Below are 16,648 nucleotides of genomic sequence, written 5' to 3' on the forward strand. Positions count from 1 at the left end.
AGTTATAGAAAAATTTAAAACTTTTTACGATCAAACCGAACTTAAAGTTCGGTTAAGAAACATTTTTTACGACGTAACCGAACTAAAGTTCGGTTGGGAAATGTTTTTTGCAACTAACCGAACTATTAGGGTTCGGTTGGGAAATATTTTTTGCTACTAACCGAACTAAGGTTCGGTTGGGAATTTTTTTTTTGCGAAATAGCCAAACTGTTCTTCATGTTCATCATTTCCATTAGGTTCAGTTAGTTCGACAAAGTTTTTCACATAATTCCTAGCCGAACTTCTCTCTGCAACTTCCATTTTCAACTCATTTTGATGGTTAATACTCATTTTTCAATCGAACGAGGAACGTCAAGCAAAGAGAGAAGAAGAATAGGATAATTTTTTTTTTCAAAACTAAAAAATTTCGATTCCCCCCTATTTTTGTTTTTGATTTTGATTTTGGTTAATAGATTCATTTAGATTAGATATATATGATTAGATTTATATAGTTATTAGGTTAGTTTAATTTAAATTAAAGTAAATTGTAAATGTGTACTTATCTAACTTTAGGACACCCCTTATAAGTATAGGGAGTTTGGCCTAATAAGACCATGGTCCCCAAAAAAGAACCATGGTCCATAAAAAATGATTCTAAAAATATGTATTAAATGGGCTTACCTAAAGTAAGCAAAGGAAACAAGGAGAAGAACAAACCCAATGTTAAGTAAAACAACCAACAGTCCAAGCAATGATGCTCTCGAAGCCTGCATTCCCATTGTTAAAAATTATGTCATTCCTGCATTCCCGTTGTTAACATTTGTTTCACCGCAAACGATTCTTTCTCTTGAAATTTTGGGGGTCCGTCACAGGAGATGGATGTTGAGATAGAAGAACTGCTCTGATACCATGTTAGAATACGTGCATCCAACTCAAAACCAATTGGCAATGCGTGGAGAGGTCCTAAGAGATTATAAACCGCATGATCTTAGATAACACAACAATGTGGGACTAATAATCTCAACAGTTACGTCTCCTCCAAAATTTGTGCAGTTGAGTTGGAACAGTGACAAGTCAATGAATTTTACAGTGGCAGCTTCTTATGAAGATTGTGTTGGAGAGAATGAAGTTGACTCACCAAAGAAAAACATATGGTCAAAAACATGGCTTCATTAGGTGGGATTCTTTTTAGGGCAGGCGTCTTTGGATTGTCTCCCTACAATGGATAATTTGCAAAGGGTACTTCTCTAGTTTGTTTCTCTTTGAAGCTGCGTGTAGTTTTTTTCTTTGTTATATCACTTCTTTGTGGTAGCACTTCTTTTTAATAGGATTTCCCCCTTCTTGATTTTCAGTGATGTCGCCAAGTAGTGCTAGTACTAACACCCATTTCTTGACTTTCATCTTTTTACAGTTTTTTTGAATTACTACTTCCATTTTTGCGTATTACTTCTTTATCTGCAGCATCTCCATTTTTATGATTTTAAAGCTCTTCCTTTTAGATGTCCGCATTCTTTTTGCACTGCAAGAAGTATGGGTCTCAACCTGTTAAGAAACTGAACAAAATAGAAGGCTTAATGGTTTTGCAATCGGCTATTTGCACCGATGTATGTCCTTGAAAATACTCAAATTCCATCTGCCATTGGTGGAAAAACGAATAACCCAAATACCGAAGCACCTAAAAAAGAGGCAGTAAGACAAAAACAAGGTATTTTAGAAAACCCTTTTTCCTCTCTTTCGAATCTAAGTTACCAAGCCTTGAACCCATGACCTTATGGTAAGTAACTAATCTATACACCACTAAGGCCAAGGAGGCTTGGTGCCAAATTATTCATTTTTTTAAAGACTAACTGTTGCACTAGTTTCCAATTAACGATGTAATTACAGAACATTCCAGATACCATTTCATTTTCAAGATTTGCTTCAAATAATAATAAAAAAAAAAAAAAAAAACAAGATTACAACACTAAATTATTACCTTAGGGATTGAGGATGCTATATATAGACTCTTTCTTGATTCGAACAGGTCACTGAGAATTGTATAAGAGCTATAAATAGAAGCTTACCAAAGGGTATTTATTCAAAAAAAAAAAAACATTGGATATATCTTTAAGAAAATTTGTTATTAATCCCCAGTTGGCAAATTTAGAGTGTTCTTACTGCACGTATTTAACAAAAGACAAGTAGAGTTCTACTATTCTTTTGGATCATGAGCTTGATCGAGCCCGTAGTCCCGATCTCCAAACCCTGGACCCTTAAATTTTTGCCAAATGAATCAAGCTTCAGCGTTAGCCAAAAATCAAGGTCCTTTTCCGAGAACACTCCCTTCCATCAGCAGACTCTCCCTGGAACATGTTCACCAGCCTCAGAAGCACTGTCACGATTCTCTGTTGACCATTCACCACTGTGCATTTTCATCATCAACATCTGCCTCATTTTCTCGTTTTGCGTCCCTACAACTTTCTTCTCCATTTATAGCTTGATATTGTACATGCACTATCCTTGTTGCCTAGTTGAAACCAAAAACATAAAAATATCAATAAATTTCTTAAGTTAATGAATAGCAACAATAAATAGCCAGCTAGCTAACACTTCCAAAAAATTGCTAGTTAAAAATAGGCTCAACAGTCTTGTCAGGAGGCAGGACTGATCTTAGTTGATAGTTTAACATGCTACCACTACGAATTATTGCTTAGCTTAGTTGTTCGAATATATTCCTCTATCGTAGCTGTTTAATAAGTTGATGTAAAAGATAACTATTATTCATACGATTCCCGACATCTCAGATGGTGTTTGCCAGTTTATCTCTGTGAACTTAAGTGCACAACAGTCACAACACACACAGACACAGTATTCTGTTGCTACTACCAGTATATCTATATAGGACCATATCATCAAAACCACCAGAAGTAATACTAGAAATACAATATGGGAGCAACAACATCAACATTAGAAAATGATATAGAGTCCGCTGTAACAGAGATGTTTGAGAACAATTTGTGCACAGGGGGTGCATTATCAATATCATAAGAAAAAAGTACAGAAAGACGCTTGAATCAGGCACCAGCAGAAACATATATGAATGTCATAGATTCACCTGATCCTCATATTCAGAATACTAACAATGATCCTGATATTGGTATGTCACCACATTTTCCAGTTCAATTAATCTTTATATTCTCTTTGTGATGATTAGTTGATTTATAGTACCTGAAACTGAGAACTGCACAACAGAATCTCAGACAGTTCATTTGCCTTCGCGAATCCAGCATTATAACATTACCGGGAACTATAATTCTGGTACTGTCTACATTTATATTTCAAGTTTTGCTCATCCTGATTATAGAAGTACCACAGTGCAACGAATTACAAATCCAAGGAACCTCACAAAACATATCTCACACTGAATGCTCTTTGATGTACGGCCAGGAAATATCACTAGCAGCATGCCAGTCGGGGTCAATTATAATAATAGAGAAAATTACGCTGAGTGGGGTAAGCTGATACATTGTTCATCCAAGTTAAGCATGATATGATTGTTTTCCTTTACGAAGCCGAATGATCAATAGCTACAGTATCTAATTGACAACCTATAACTATTTTGATGCACCAGAATACGTGAAGAGCAGTTCATCGGAGGAGGTCAATCTAAGTATTCATGATAATGGTTATGGTAAGCTGCCCACTTTCGAGATGAAATGATTCATTCTGTTTTCTCCACTTGATTTAGCCAGTGGGTACATATGAAATGATGCATCATTTAACATTAGGCATAGCATTAAACCCACATATAGAAACAAATGATCTAGGAGTACCACTGTTGAGTAATGAGCGAATTTTCTTTACCAGCATAGATCATTAGTCATATCCATATATAAATCAATCCAATCTAAGATTTCTGGTTCCTCATATAGATCTTGGGAATGACTAAAAAAATAAAAAGATATCCACACCCTTTCCTTGATGTGAAATAACAATGAACACAATGCAAATCCCAGCATATATATTCTATGTGAATTCATGAACTCACTGCATAGATCATATTTAGTGTCTTCTCGGAGTAGGTTAAAGAAAATAAATGAGTCACTTTCATCAATTACCTAATAAACGATTTATATTATAGTTAAACATTTCCAATGCTAATCTCTAAATTTCAAGTAAACTTTCAGAAGAAAGGAAGGACCTGATAAAGGAGTACCAGCTACTGTACAAAGCAGCCTTGAAAGGTGACTGGGTTAGGGCTAAAAGGATTCTTCAGGTTGACCCTGGTGCAATGACAGCAAGGATTACGGTCAGCCAAGAGACAGCACTGCACATAGCTGCAACTGCAGGCCATTGAACATTCGCGGAGAAGCTTGTGAAACTAATGCCATCAGAGGCTCTAGAGTCAAAGAAAGGTGATGGTGAAACAGCACTTCATGTTGTCGCAAGTGCTGGACTCACCAGAGTTGCAAAAGTTATGGTAAACAAAAGCCCTAACTTGACATAGATACGCGATAATGGTGAACGGGTTCCACTCATAACTGCCGTGTGCAGTGCTAATTCGTCAGATGAACGAATCAAGGAGATGGTTAAGTATCTCTGCAGTGTTACTAGAGATGAGGAACCAAGTACCTATTCTGGTGTTTCGGGTGGTGGCCTGATCTGCTTAACTATTGACAGCGGTTTATATGGTAAGTACTATTTAGTAGTAATAATGATGCATGTAACTGATGTGTGAAAACAACTCATAAACCCTAACACCAGATGCCTACTTATTGTCTACTTTCTAGATATAACATCCAAAATGAACTATTTTTCACAACCACAAGTTCTCGAGTCTTAACAATAAGTTACAGTTTCTGAATATAGAGACTAATCTTACACTGACACCTACTCGGCGAGGAGAATTCTTCAAAGAAGATCATTGGCTCAGTTTATAATACTAACGCCTTAATACAGAAATCAGAAATCATGGTCGTCCCACAAAAAAAAAAAATTTATTTCAGGCATAATTTCAAACCTATAATGACCGGTGTCAGGAGCTAAAAAATTGTTGCACACAAGTATCACGCTCCTGGTCAGCCTTGTTGTCAGCAGCTTATTATAATCATAAAAGAGGAACCGAGTCTGATCATAGGTAGTGACACTTCTAGGATGAGCTCATTCGTTGAGTATAACTACAGTATCTGCACATCAATGAGGAGAACATCCTCACCTAAAGTTACCACCACAGACTAGTTTTTTTGTAAATCTAACAAGAACCACCAAAAATGATTAAAATTGAACTAATACAACAACTCTATTACTTGCTTGTAGATATTGCTTTGTATCTGATCCAAAGATTTCCGAATCTGGCTACCGAAAAAAATGAAGATGGTTATTGTGCGTTAGAAATGATGGCTCAACATCCGTCTGCATTCCCAAGCGGAACCAAGCTAACCTCATGGCACTGCTTGATCTACTCATGTTAGTATCCTGACTATTGATTTCGTTATTCAGTCCATCACTATCTGAGGCAGGTTATCTTCATATGCTTGTTTTCACATCCTTAATTAACTGTTCATGCCTAGCCCACATAGATGAAGATCTAGGTACTAGTTTCGGGTGACGATGCTTTGCATCGTGAGTAGAACATCACTACCAGAATCTTTTTCATTCCAAAATTTGTAAGCCAATCATCAATATACGTAACTGAAACATGCATAAATGCTACTTGGGCCACTCAATTACCATATCAATGGATGACTAGAAACTAAAAGAAATGGATGTTGGGTGGATGTTACAGCTAATTTGGGAACTTCAGAGAATGTCATTTAAAGAATGCAAAAATAGGCATATCGATGAAATACAGAACATATAGGAGTGCTATTTTGCAACTCCGAAAAGAATTATATGTCACTGATGAGAAAATATAAGTAAGAACAAGTTTTAACCTGCGGCATTACCATGGAGAAAATCCACAACCTGATCTACACGAAAGATGTTTGGTACGCTAACCTGAAAAGTCCGGACCATCTAGAATGAAGCCCGTTTCCATATTTTGGGTATGAATCCCGTCCCATATGCTGACACCTCATCACCTAAACATAAATTAATTATAGAAAAACAGTTTTGAATAATTTATTTCTTATAGTGGGCCCACTTTAAAAAGGTTTCTATCATGGAATGGGTCCACTTTAAAAGGTTTCTATCATGTAAAAAGGTGATGAGGTGTCACAATATAAAAGGGGATCTATACTCAAAGTATGGAATGGGGATTCATATTAAAAGAATTCTGCAAAATCGCCATTCTAAAACATCAATAACATCAACCTTGGTAAGAAAACGTACCACGCGTCAGAATCTTTTAGGTCCAATACAAAAAACATAACTTTTGTAGCTGGGCTGCTGGAGGTTTTATAATTCTAAATTTCATTAGATGATGGCTACGTGACTATATTAGTGTACAATGGTTCACGGTTCCGAGTTCATAACTTATACTAACATTTATAGGGTAGAATCTGCGACTCTTTACTCGCCAATTAAATAATGAACTGATCAAGTGATTTTTCTTTCAAATGAAATAACTTAAAGGACCTGATGAGACGCTTGGTTTTGGTTTCTATTTCAGTCCTTGATGTTAAACGAGTAATCAAAGAAAAGCTGATGCATAAACAGGCCTCTGCTTTAGTTAAATGCATGTGTACACAGATTTCTCTAATGAGCAGCACAGAAATTTTAAGAAAATTCAGAGACTCAAGCATTTTACAGAATGCAACAAGATTTGGGATAGTTGAGCTTGTAGTAGAGTCTGTTCAGACATTCCCTGATCTACTTTCACTGGAATTGAATAACAATCACACAATATTAGAAGAAGCCATTATATACCGACAAGAAAAGATATTCAATCTCATATGTGGAATAATTGGGAATGTAAAGAAGTTCGCTTGCTTATCAGATGAATCAAATAACACCATTTTACACTTGGCCGCAAAGTTAGCACATTCTAATCGATTACATTCGGTTTCAAGTGCTCCTCTTCAGATGCAACGGGAGCTACAGTGGTTCAAGGTACGTAATCGCATAAGATATGCATTTGACATTTCTATACCATGGCCTAAGAACATCAACTACGAGTTACGATGCAGATCTAATTCATAATAAAACACCTTCATTCAGGAGGTTGAGAATATTACCTTTCAAAGACACAGGCAGAAGAAAAATAATGATGGAATGACGGGTCGAGATTTATTCACAGAGCAACACAAAGAGTTAATGGAGAAAGCAGAGAAATGTATGAAAGATACAGCTAATACATGCATGGTAGTAGCCACACTCATCACCACTATAGTATTTGCAGCAGCTTTGAAAGTACCAGGAGGCACTGTCAGTGACACTGATAGCAATGGCAATGGCACTCCAATTTTCTTAAGTTATAACTCATTCATGGTGTTTGCAGTTGCGGACGCCTTCGCCCTCTTTTTCTCTATTACATCAGTTCTTATGTTTTTTTCAATCTTAACATCACGTTATGCAGAAGATGACTTCCTCTATTCACTACCAAACAAGATGATAATTGGTCTTTCAACTCTTTTTCTCTCTATAGCTACAACAATTGTTGCGTTCGGAGGGGCACTATCTATTGTGCTTGGACGAAGATGGACTTGGGTTCCAGTTTTTATAACACTAGTCGCGTGTGTGCCTGTGATTTTATTTTCCTACTTACAGTTTCAGTTACTTATCGAGGTTGTTCATTCTACATATGGGCCAAGCATCTTTCGTAGACACAGCCAACGTATGCAGTGGAGTTGTTAGAAAAAGATGTGAAACGTAGATGCATATCTAAACATGATTGTAACTAATAGTGCATATTGATTCAAAAGTTTGCATTGTAATCATATTTAAACATGACAGTCAATGGAATATAGAATGGTTCATCATGTGGCAGTTGCTAAGTAATTAAGCTTGCATCAGGACTATGTAAGATTGCAAGTGATGCGAAGAAATACAAGATGAGACAAGAAAAATGTAAACATACCGACAATGATTTTTCACGAGCATTTTGTCTTCAGTTTAAGAGTAGTAGTCGTACAAACTTTCCCAGGGCCGTTGGTTCTTCCAATTTGAAACCGCTCCATCCGCCTCTCGTTTCTAATTTGGATTGTGTCTATATCTAAAAGGCAGGATAACATATAAGTAATTGGTAAAGTAAAAAACAGGCCAAAAAGAAGGGTAAAAAGTACAGACAGCTTTATTTATTTCTTCCAAATTAGATTTGTTACATGGGGCACAACATGTTTAGGACTCCAGTTCTACCATGCTTCCTAAATATAAACTCTATTACTTCAAAAAATTTTAACATATTTATTTGATTACTCTGTTTCCACCCAACTCAAACTATTCCTTCTCCATCACCTAAACTATTTCTTTTTTTTTTCTTTTTTCTTTTCATTTAATGCTGCCACAACCGTCTTCACTGCAAAAAAATGGTAGAAAGCTTGTTTCGGTGTTAGGATGCACCAATCAAAGTGTAACTAAAGACGGTTATAAGTCTAATTTGTTTTTGATTGATTTAGCATGGAATGGCTCGAAAACAGCATCTCTCCTCCCAATTACATTATGTTCTCATGAAATAAAAAATAAGACTTCTTTAATTTTGTCTGATCTTTTGTATTTGATACAATGATAAATAATGAATTGATATTGAGTATTATTAACAAAGAATCTGATGTGAAATATTAATTAGGTGATTTAATTGATGGTGTTTTTATGAAAAGTATTGGGAGTTTGAGAAATTTAATCTCTCTAAAATTCCTACTTTCGACCACAGTTTGTTGGTGCTCCCCCAGTCGGCCAGGACAGACTATACCATAGTTGCAAAAACAGAAAAAACGCAAACATAGTCGGGCAGGCCTGGCCGGCGACACCCACTGACGGGTCAGAACTAGCTATAAGTTATTAGGTCTCAAACTCATATTGTAAATAGTGCAGTACATCATGTTAATCTTGCAATACCTTTTTTTTTTCATTTTATGTTATCAACGTCAAAATCAGATACAAAATTAATTCATCATACTAGCAGTATCAAAAGGTCTTTAATCCTTCTCTTTTTCCTCTCCATCTAGGTCTTTCTTCTAAATATTCAATAAATTTAACAGACAATCTAAAAAATGCATGTGATAATGTATTTCAATTACTTTCCTTATGTAGGATGAGAGATCTAGAGTCAGGAATATCAGAAATGTGAATAATTAATGACGATATGCCCTAGATTAAATCCATTCATACAGAAGATTATCATAAGATATTTGTTATAGTCACAAAACTACAAATGTGTGATCATTTGTGGTCATACACACATATATGGTCACAAATTTTTATCTTGATCCGAATAACATTGGCTTCAAACAACAAAATGATATGTATGGAATTTTAATGGACTGAAATGTTGGATCTTCTTGGTACGGTTAGTGCTTTTCTCCGTGTGCACCAAATAATTTTGCTAATCTATTATTGTAATAGTCTAAGAATAGTATTATTTCCAGCACACAATGGAAGAAAAAAAGAAAGAGATGAAAACATAGATGAGAATGTAATCAAAATTTATTCAGAATGCTTCATCTAAGAGAATGTACATACCCAGGGACGAAATGGTATCCAGTGATACCCCCAGTTATCTGCACCACCACCACTCCCGCTGCTTCTATGGTAGTGATGACAGAAAGTCACTCTAAAGCCTCACCATTTTCAGCATAACCATCTCCACTGCCACAATCATCTACACTATCTCCACGACGACTCCACCACTACTGCCGTCAACAACATCTTCTGAGCGTATTCGAATCCTGCTTATAGTAACTAAATTAGTAGAGTTGTTCCATTTAGTTTTTGTACATTCCAAAAACGATAAATCACCAACACCAATAAATTTACTAAACAAACATTTCTAACTGCAATGATTATGTATTTCAATCGCAAATACCCAACCATACACAACACCAGCAATCAAAAAATGAACAAAACGCATATTCAAAAATCAAATTGAAGGAAGAAGACATAACTGGATGAAACCCATTGCTCAAAAACCATAGATTTACAAACCCAAGTAATCAAATCCCAAAATTTCACATCTCTTTAACATTTTAACACTAATTCATACCAAATAAAAAGAAAGTAGTCAATGGATTGTGGTCTAGCTATTCGAAGTTGGCATTTCCTTCAAAAAAAAAAAAAAACCCTACAATCTGAAGCAAATAAGTCAATTTACCAGCTATTATTACCGATGAAACAATCAAAAACACAAAAGTAGATCAAACCCCTAAAGTGACTATTGCAATTGGAGGAGATGAATTTAGGTTAATTCAGAGAACCCTAAATCCAGCAGCTTTAGCACTTGGATAAGCATCGAATTGAATCAGGAGTTTAAAAAAGGCATGGAGTGTCGAAATATCAGGATTTTAAAAGAAACAAAATTCACCTATGAAACCCTCCCAGCATTCTCTCCTTCAACGGCAGCTTATTCTCTCTGCAACAGATTAGGCAGCATCAGAAGATTCAGAACCCATTTTCGCTATTTTGATTCTTCAATTAACTTTAACTTTTAGGGTGTCTATGTGTTGAATGATTTTTCAGTAGGTTGATCTGATTTCCAGGTGAAGGGGTTTTAAAGTTTCGAACCCATATTTTTCAATAGGGCGGAATTGTAAATAAATGAAATGCTGGGAGCAATTTCGCGAGCTAAATTGCTGGGAGGGCACCAATCTACATAAAATCCTGACCATTGGATTTCATGACAATTATTCGACAACCAAAGATTACAAGGCCGAAAATTGGCCAGCTAAAAGAAAAAGGCGAAGAATAAAAGAAAAAAAAAAACAACTTACAAAATCTAAACTACACCATTCTTGAACCACATTGATTTCACTGTCACCAGAACAATGACCTGCACCCTGTTTTGCAAAAAAACAATGCTCAAACTGGGTATTAATCATTCCACAGATTTCAGCACCTACCTCAGATGCACTTTACAATAACAAATACATGACAACAAAGACTGTTACATAGTCCTCATTCGGAGGACACGAATTTCATGCATATGGGAGGCTTTATCTTAGCCAAACCAAGAATTGATGCAGGTAGAATCCATAGCCCTTCTCCGCACATCAAACCAGAAGCAACCGCGTAAATCATTAAAGAAGCTTTCTTGCTGTCAAGTTTGTGCCACACAAACACAATAAGGCTCCCAATAGACATATCAATCGCAAAACTTGCACCAACAAGAAACGGGACTGCCATAGCCATAGGAAGGGGAACCCATTTCCCAATCTTCGATGGGGAAAGATCTCTGACCAAGTTAGCTAGAAAGGCAAATGCAAAGAACCCGTAACAGAGCTGCAAACAATGGTTTGGCAATGCAGAGAAACCTTCCACCCCGAGAATTGCCATATTACGATATATTAAAGCATATGGAGCTTTATATTCCCCGTCAGGGTTGCCAATGTCAAAGGCTTTATAGAAAAGAAAGAATGCCAGAGGAGCAATAACACAACCCATTGTTGTTCCAACGGCCTGGCTTACAACCATGGAACGAGGGGAAGTAAGTGTGAGGTGACCAGCTTTAAAATCGTGCATAAGATCGGCGGAGATATAAACAATTTGTTTCACAAGACCACAACCTATCATCCCGGCAACTATACCGCTGTCTTTCCCACCTATTGCTGCTAGCGCAAATAGACCCACTTTCCCGTAGTTATATGCCATGTTCATGTCAGTGAGACCGGCACCATATGCATTAGAAAATCCTAAAAATGGAGCAAGGATGTAGGCAGCCAACACGTAATACCATTTTAGCTGAGGAAACATGAATGGGATCGCGATGATGGAAACAATGGAGAAGATGACGTATCCTACACAAGCAATCCATACAGGAATACTCTCTCTTACGAAGAGCTCATTACGCTGAAGATCTTCAATGGATTGAATTGACCCATCTGCAACCAAAGGGGAAAAAATACAATATATAGGTAAATGAAATCTAGAATAAACTGGTGCAAACCAATTGAAAAACTCTAAGAAGTAAGAACCTACATCAACAGAAGACAAACATGAAGGTCTGAATTACCACCAGGAGTGTTTGTATTGTGATGTCCAAATATCCATGTAGGTTTAATCTTTCAAGCATTTAACACTTATAGTTCCGTCAAATATATAAGTTCGCAGGGGCAGTAAGTTGTTGAAAGTTGAGACTAAGGTAGGAGACATATGGTCTTTACTTTACTGTGTGTAGACGTGAGTGTGATGCACGAATTATATAGTATTACACCGGTCAGATTAATAACGAAAAATTTCAGAAGTATAAGCAGCGTACGTACACGTGGTTTTGAACACTAACACTAAATATTTATGGGTTTCTCTCTTACCTTCATTGGAGACTTTAATCGTGCTTTTGATACTTCTACTCGAAAGATACATTACTTTGAGAAAATTGTAAAGCCCATCTCCAAGAATGAGCGCAATCGAGATAAAAACCTACAGACAGATATTTCGAGTTTTCATAAATTGTATATACACAAAAAGTAGCTGTCATTTACGCATTCTGATGTCAAATATGTAAGCATAGAACATATAATTAGTAAGGATACCTTGTAACCATTCAAACTCTTCATACTGCCTTCTGATATGGTTGCCGGATACCATTCTCCTTTTAGGCCACGTATCAATGGCCACATCACTCCCCATGAGAGAACAGCTCCCAATAGAGTAGACAAGTTTACAAGATGTGAACAAATCATCCCTGCTCCAATATAAGTCATGCTGAAATCGAAGAAAAAGCTGCAAAAGCAAAGAAATCCAGAAAAATATCAAACAAAAGTGAAAATACGATTTTAATAATAAGAGCAAGTTAGAAGATGGAATACGCACGACTGCTTCCAAGCTTGCAACCCGAAAGTAGGAAACTGCATGAATCCACAATGGTCTCCCCCAGTGTAGAACCATTGGAAGAAACCCCACAGGAAACTAAAAGAGAAGAATTTCGCGAAACCTCGAACTTGCTCCCTAGAAAACCATAAAGACACTTCACAATCCACGCTAAAAATCAAGATTGGTATTCAATGAAGAGAGGTTAAGGAATCAGTAAATAGTACTTGGCCATCTTATCTGCTTTAGGTGTATGGAACCCGTTAATGAGAACTGCAGTTGCAATGCCACTCGGATAAGCTAACTTGTAGTCTATTATCATGATCTTCAAAAACCACAAAAAAAAACCAAAAAGAAAAAAAAAACCAATTCGTCAATGAAAAGACTTGTCATATAGATATGCCCAAAAAGTTGTCGAGATTTTCACATCATAGATCAGAGCTAATTACACTATACCAATCACTATTTACCAATTGCGATTGAATATATAGGCTTTCTACAACAAATAACTCTCTTCTTGATGCTCTATCTAGTTTCCAACATGAAACGGAATTTTGCAAAATTAAGAGAAAGGAAAAAACACCCTCTATTATACGAGTAACAATTTTGAGACTAGGCGTCTCCTGTTAAATTAAAAATTGACAACACGAAGTCTAGAAGAGATATTAAAACACACATACATCTAAAGCAACATACTATTAACAAAGAATGTTACCTTTCTAAGAGGAATCAATGAAAAGAGACCAACGAAACCTGTAACAAAAAGAAAACCAGTCATCCATCCAATTCCTGGTTCCTTATGACTCCCTGGAGTGTTTCCTGGAGTATCAACCCCTGCTAGCTCATACGTTTTCTTATTCAATCCCAATAGAAAAGACCCAAATCCACCTGCAATTCACTAAAATATGTCAACACGCGGAATCGAGATATCAAGAGAGAGAGAAGGGGAAGGGGACTTTACCTGCAATAGAAACACTGTAACAAGCAACAGCACAAGTTTGAATTACTGTATTCTCTTGCTTAGTAAAAGGAGCAGAATTGAAACCAAGTTTTCCGACCATTTTAGTCCACCCCTTGATGAAAATGAATGATAGAAGAGCAGCAGAAACATTTAGAGTGGGAGTAAGTCCTGTTGTGAGATTGAGCTTTTGTACTATGATACTGTAAATTATTCCAATTACGAAACTTGCGACTAATCCTCTGAATGTGAGTTGGCTCCTCCATGGTGGAATTTTCCTTAAAAACTCCTCTTCTTGTGGTTTCCTGTCTGACTCTTCGAATTCTTCTCTTTCAGTTTGTTTCCTTTCTCTAATCTCCTCCATTACTAACAGTGACTTCAAATTCAAAACTACTTGCTATCTTTCATTGTCTTCAAAATGTAGTACTTACTGAATCAATAAGCTCTGGGTAAACCTGTTTCCACTTTTGTCTTGGGATTTTTTTCTTCTATTCTTGAATTCAATGTTGTAACTAGAACACCTAGGAAAAGCAACATTTAAATAGAGATGAAATATACATATTCAAGTTGCATTATAGAACCAAGCAATAATGTGAGCTCTATTCAATAATAAGATTCTAATCACAAGTAGTAGCCAGCTAAGAATTAATATGACTAAAACCTTGACACTTACTCAAACTTCTTTGATTCTAGCCAGGAGACGAGTTGAAGAGTACAAATTTAAGAGAGAAACAGAGGTTTTTCTCTCCAATCCTTAATTGCATCTGACTTTTGACCATATTAAAATTAATATTTAAAGCAGGTGTGCACTGGGTGGGGTCATCAGGTCATGTTCATAATATTAAAAAAAATCAACTTGGCCAAGTAGAGTAACATGGAGCTAAACTCCATTGAGAAGACAATTACCGGAAGTCCCGAACATGCCTTGAAAAAATAAATTAAATTAAGAAACACACAACTTGCACAGTGTGGACTAAAATTTAAGTCCAAGTTGAAGTAAAGTAGCATGTTATACACAACTGGTAAACTAAAACTAAAATGTTACCCAGAGAATACGGCATGCAGGCTTTTTTTGTTCAATCATTCTATTCATCCCGCGGTCAAAGCCACAGTCAAACTCAATTTCCTCTATTTTTGTTTCATTTACAAAAGTCATCAGACGGTGATTGGCGGAAATTCATTTTTGTTAAGACATGATTCTCTTCCTACTCTTACAATGTAAAGATGGAATCAACATTCAGGAATCAGAATGAATGACAATGGGCCAAACTGATTGCAATATAATAGACTTACCACATCCAATGGTAGACAGTATGCACAACAAACAAGATTTGACACCATACCTGCCACCCCATTTCCAATTCCCACACAGGTGGCTCCATCCATGTGAAGATCCTCAGTGTACTTGAGCATCATATCTTTTGATACTTCAAGAGATGTCAAAGCCAAGACTCTACCAGGCAATGGCGCAACAGCGGAAGTACCAAATCCTCCAAAAAATCCAGTTATACCATCACTTGTAAACATTTGCCTACATACTGTCACTCCATGACAGAGTTCAGATCCAGCGACTTGCATTCTAGTCTTTACAACTTTCATCAGCTGGAGTAAGCCACATTGTGCAGTAAAGAAAACAGCCCCCATGAGATGAAACTTGGTGTTATCCAACCTTACATAGAGATACACCAAAAACTAGGATTAGTTCGAGCTTTAACCTACAAGCACACAATATTTTTGCTCGTCTTATTACATCATACATCAGAAACTTAATTAAGGATGAAGATTCTTAGGATTTTATCATGTACTAGCACATATTTCAGGCCAAGGCTAGATAGATGTAACAGCAGGTGGCACGTAATGGCCAATGTGTGTTGCAATAACGATTTAAACTAAACCAGATCTCAATTGTTCAATTACGCAGGAGATAATACTCTCAATTGTTCAATTAATTGCAAATTATTCTACTATGTCAAAAACAAATCAATCTAGATTGTGATCACACTAGAAGAACATTTCCAACCAAAACAAAAAGACATCCAATCTTAGAAGAATAATAATCTAAACCATAGACCCCAAAAACCAACCTTTCCCCCTTTCTCCGAACGCCAATATCAAGGATCAAACTTAATTCGATCTTCAATGCAGGTCCATTTCTACCCAAATTCGAAAATTTACACTAAACCTTAAACCCATAAATGAAAATCTAACAAACTCATCATCTTTCAGAGGAACTTCAATAAGCAATTGATTATTGTAAATTAGAAATCTGAACAACATGAAACATGTAATAATCAACACTAACACCAACCCTTTGAGAAATTACATCTCTAGAGCAAAACCCATGTCTTAGAATTAAAAACTGACCATCAGAAAATTATAAAAAAAAAATCAAGAGAGAAATATGAAATGATTCACTGAATAAAAGCTTAGATTACCTATTCCGGTAAATGTCTGTCTCGGGTAAACCCAGATTTACAGTTTGTTTGTTTGTGGTTCCAACTTCCAACTCCATGTTTCCCCACCAGCTTGTGTTGTCGAAATGTCCGTTGTTAATTCGTCAGAGCTTCTGTTGATTGTTGTCTGAAGGTGAAAACAAAAATTTCGTGGAATAAAAATATTTATTTTTTCGACTTTCAAGATCTTGTAGTTTGGTGTTAAATACAGTGGACTGGACGCCCATGGGCCTAAAAGTATATGATTCAGACAAGTACTGTGGTGATTGGTGACCTGGGCCACTTGGCTGGCTATCTATAAGAACCATCATTTGGGGCATACCCAAAGATTTTGGGGGCCTCTTGAGTAAGATAAAAACACAAGTGGAAATAGTGTTTCTAG

General features: G+C 36.4%; 2 protein-coding genes and 1 long non-coding RNA gene across 8 annotated transcripts; 1 reads left to right on the forward strand and 2 right to left on the reverse strand.

Annotated features, from left to right (window-relative positions):
- Positions 1-1,952: 1,952 nt before the first annotated feature.
- LOC113332563 lies at positions 1,953-10,598 on the reverse strand. Its single transcript, XR_003351598.1, has 4 exons — positions 10,415-10,598; positions 9,577-9,782; positions 7,976-8,110; positions 1,953-2,485 (listed from the first exon to the last, which is right to left on the reverse strand). It is a non-coding gene; the product is annotated as an uncharacterized LOC113332563 (long non-coding RNA).
- Positions 2,492-8,066, forward strand: LOC113332562 (ankyrin repeat-containing protein ITN1-like). 3 transcript variants are annotated; one of them, XM_026579106.1, is made up of 7 exons: positions 2,492-3,115; positions 3,211-3,276; positions 3,406-3,649; positions 4,146-4,649; positions 5,275-5,424; positions 6,569-7,008; positions 7,117-8,066. In XM_026579106.1, exons 4-7 carry the CDS (start codon positions 4,544-4,546, stop codon positions 7,750-7,752), a joined length of 1,332 nt encoding a protein of 443 aa, XP_026434891.1. In that variant the 5' UTR covers positions 2,492-3,115; positions 3,211-3,276; positions 3,406-3,649; positions 4,146-4,543; the 3' UTR covers positions 7,753-8,066. The 3 variants fall into 3 exon arrangements, with proteins under 3 accessions (XP_026434891.1, XP_026434890.1, XP_026434889.1); XM_026579105.1 differs by having other exon boundaries at positions 2,492-3,276; XM_026579104.1 differs by having other exon boundaries at positions 2,492-3,649.
- Positions 10,599-10,821: 223 nt separating the features above from the next.
- On the reverse strand, positions 10,822-16,399 carry LOC113332489 (metal-nicotianamine transporter YSL3-like). 4 transcript variants are annotated; one of them, XM_026579026.1, is made up of 9 exons: positions 16,249-16,399; positions 15,157-15,482; positions 13,817-14,334; positions 13,571-13,743; positions 13,083-13,180; positions 12,859-12,993; positions 12,579-12,768; positions 12,357-12,465; positions 10,822-11,927 (listed from the first exon to the last, which is right to left on the reverse strand). In XM_026579026.1, exons 3-9 carry the CDS (start codon positions 14,175-14,177, stop codon positions 11,005-11,007), a joined length of 1,989 nt encoding a protein of 662 aa, XP_026434811.1. In that variant the 5' UTR covers positions 14,178-14,334; positions 15,157-15,482; positions 16,249-16,399; the 3' UTR covers positions 10,822-11,004. The 4 variants fall into 4 exon arrangements, with proteins under 4 accessions (XP_026434811.1, XP_026434813.1, XP_026434812.1 ...); XM_026579028.1 differs by lacking the exon at positions 16,249-16,399 and adding an exon at positions 15,898-16,093; XM_026579027.1 differs by lacking the exons at positions 15,157-15,482; positions 16,249-16,399 and adding an exon at positions 15,107-15,124.
- Between the last annotated feature and the right edge of the window lie 249 nt (positions 16,400-16,648).

Source organism: Papaver somniferum, unplaced genomic scaffold (assembly GCF_003573695.1).
Source record: "Papaver somniferum cultivar HN1 unplaced genomic scaffold, ASM357369v1 unplaced-scaffold_131, whole genome shotgun sequence".
Lineage (NCBI taxonomy): Eukaryota > Viridiplantae > Streptophyta > Magnoliopsida > Ranunculales > Papaveraceae > Papaver > Papaver somniferum.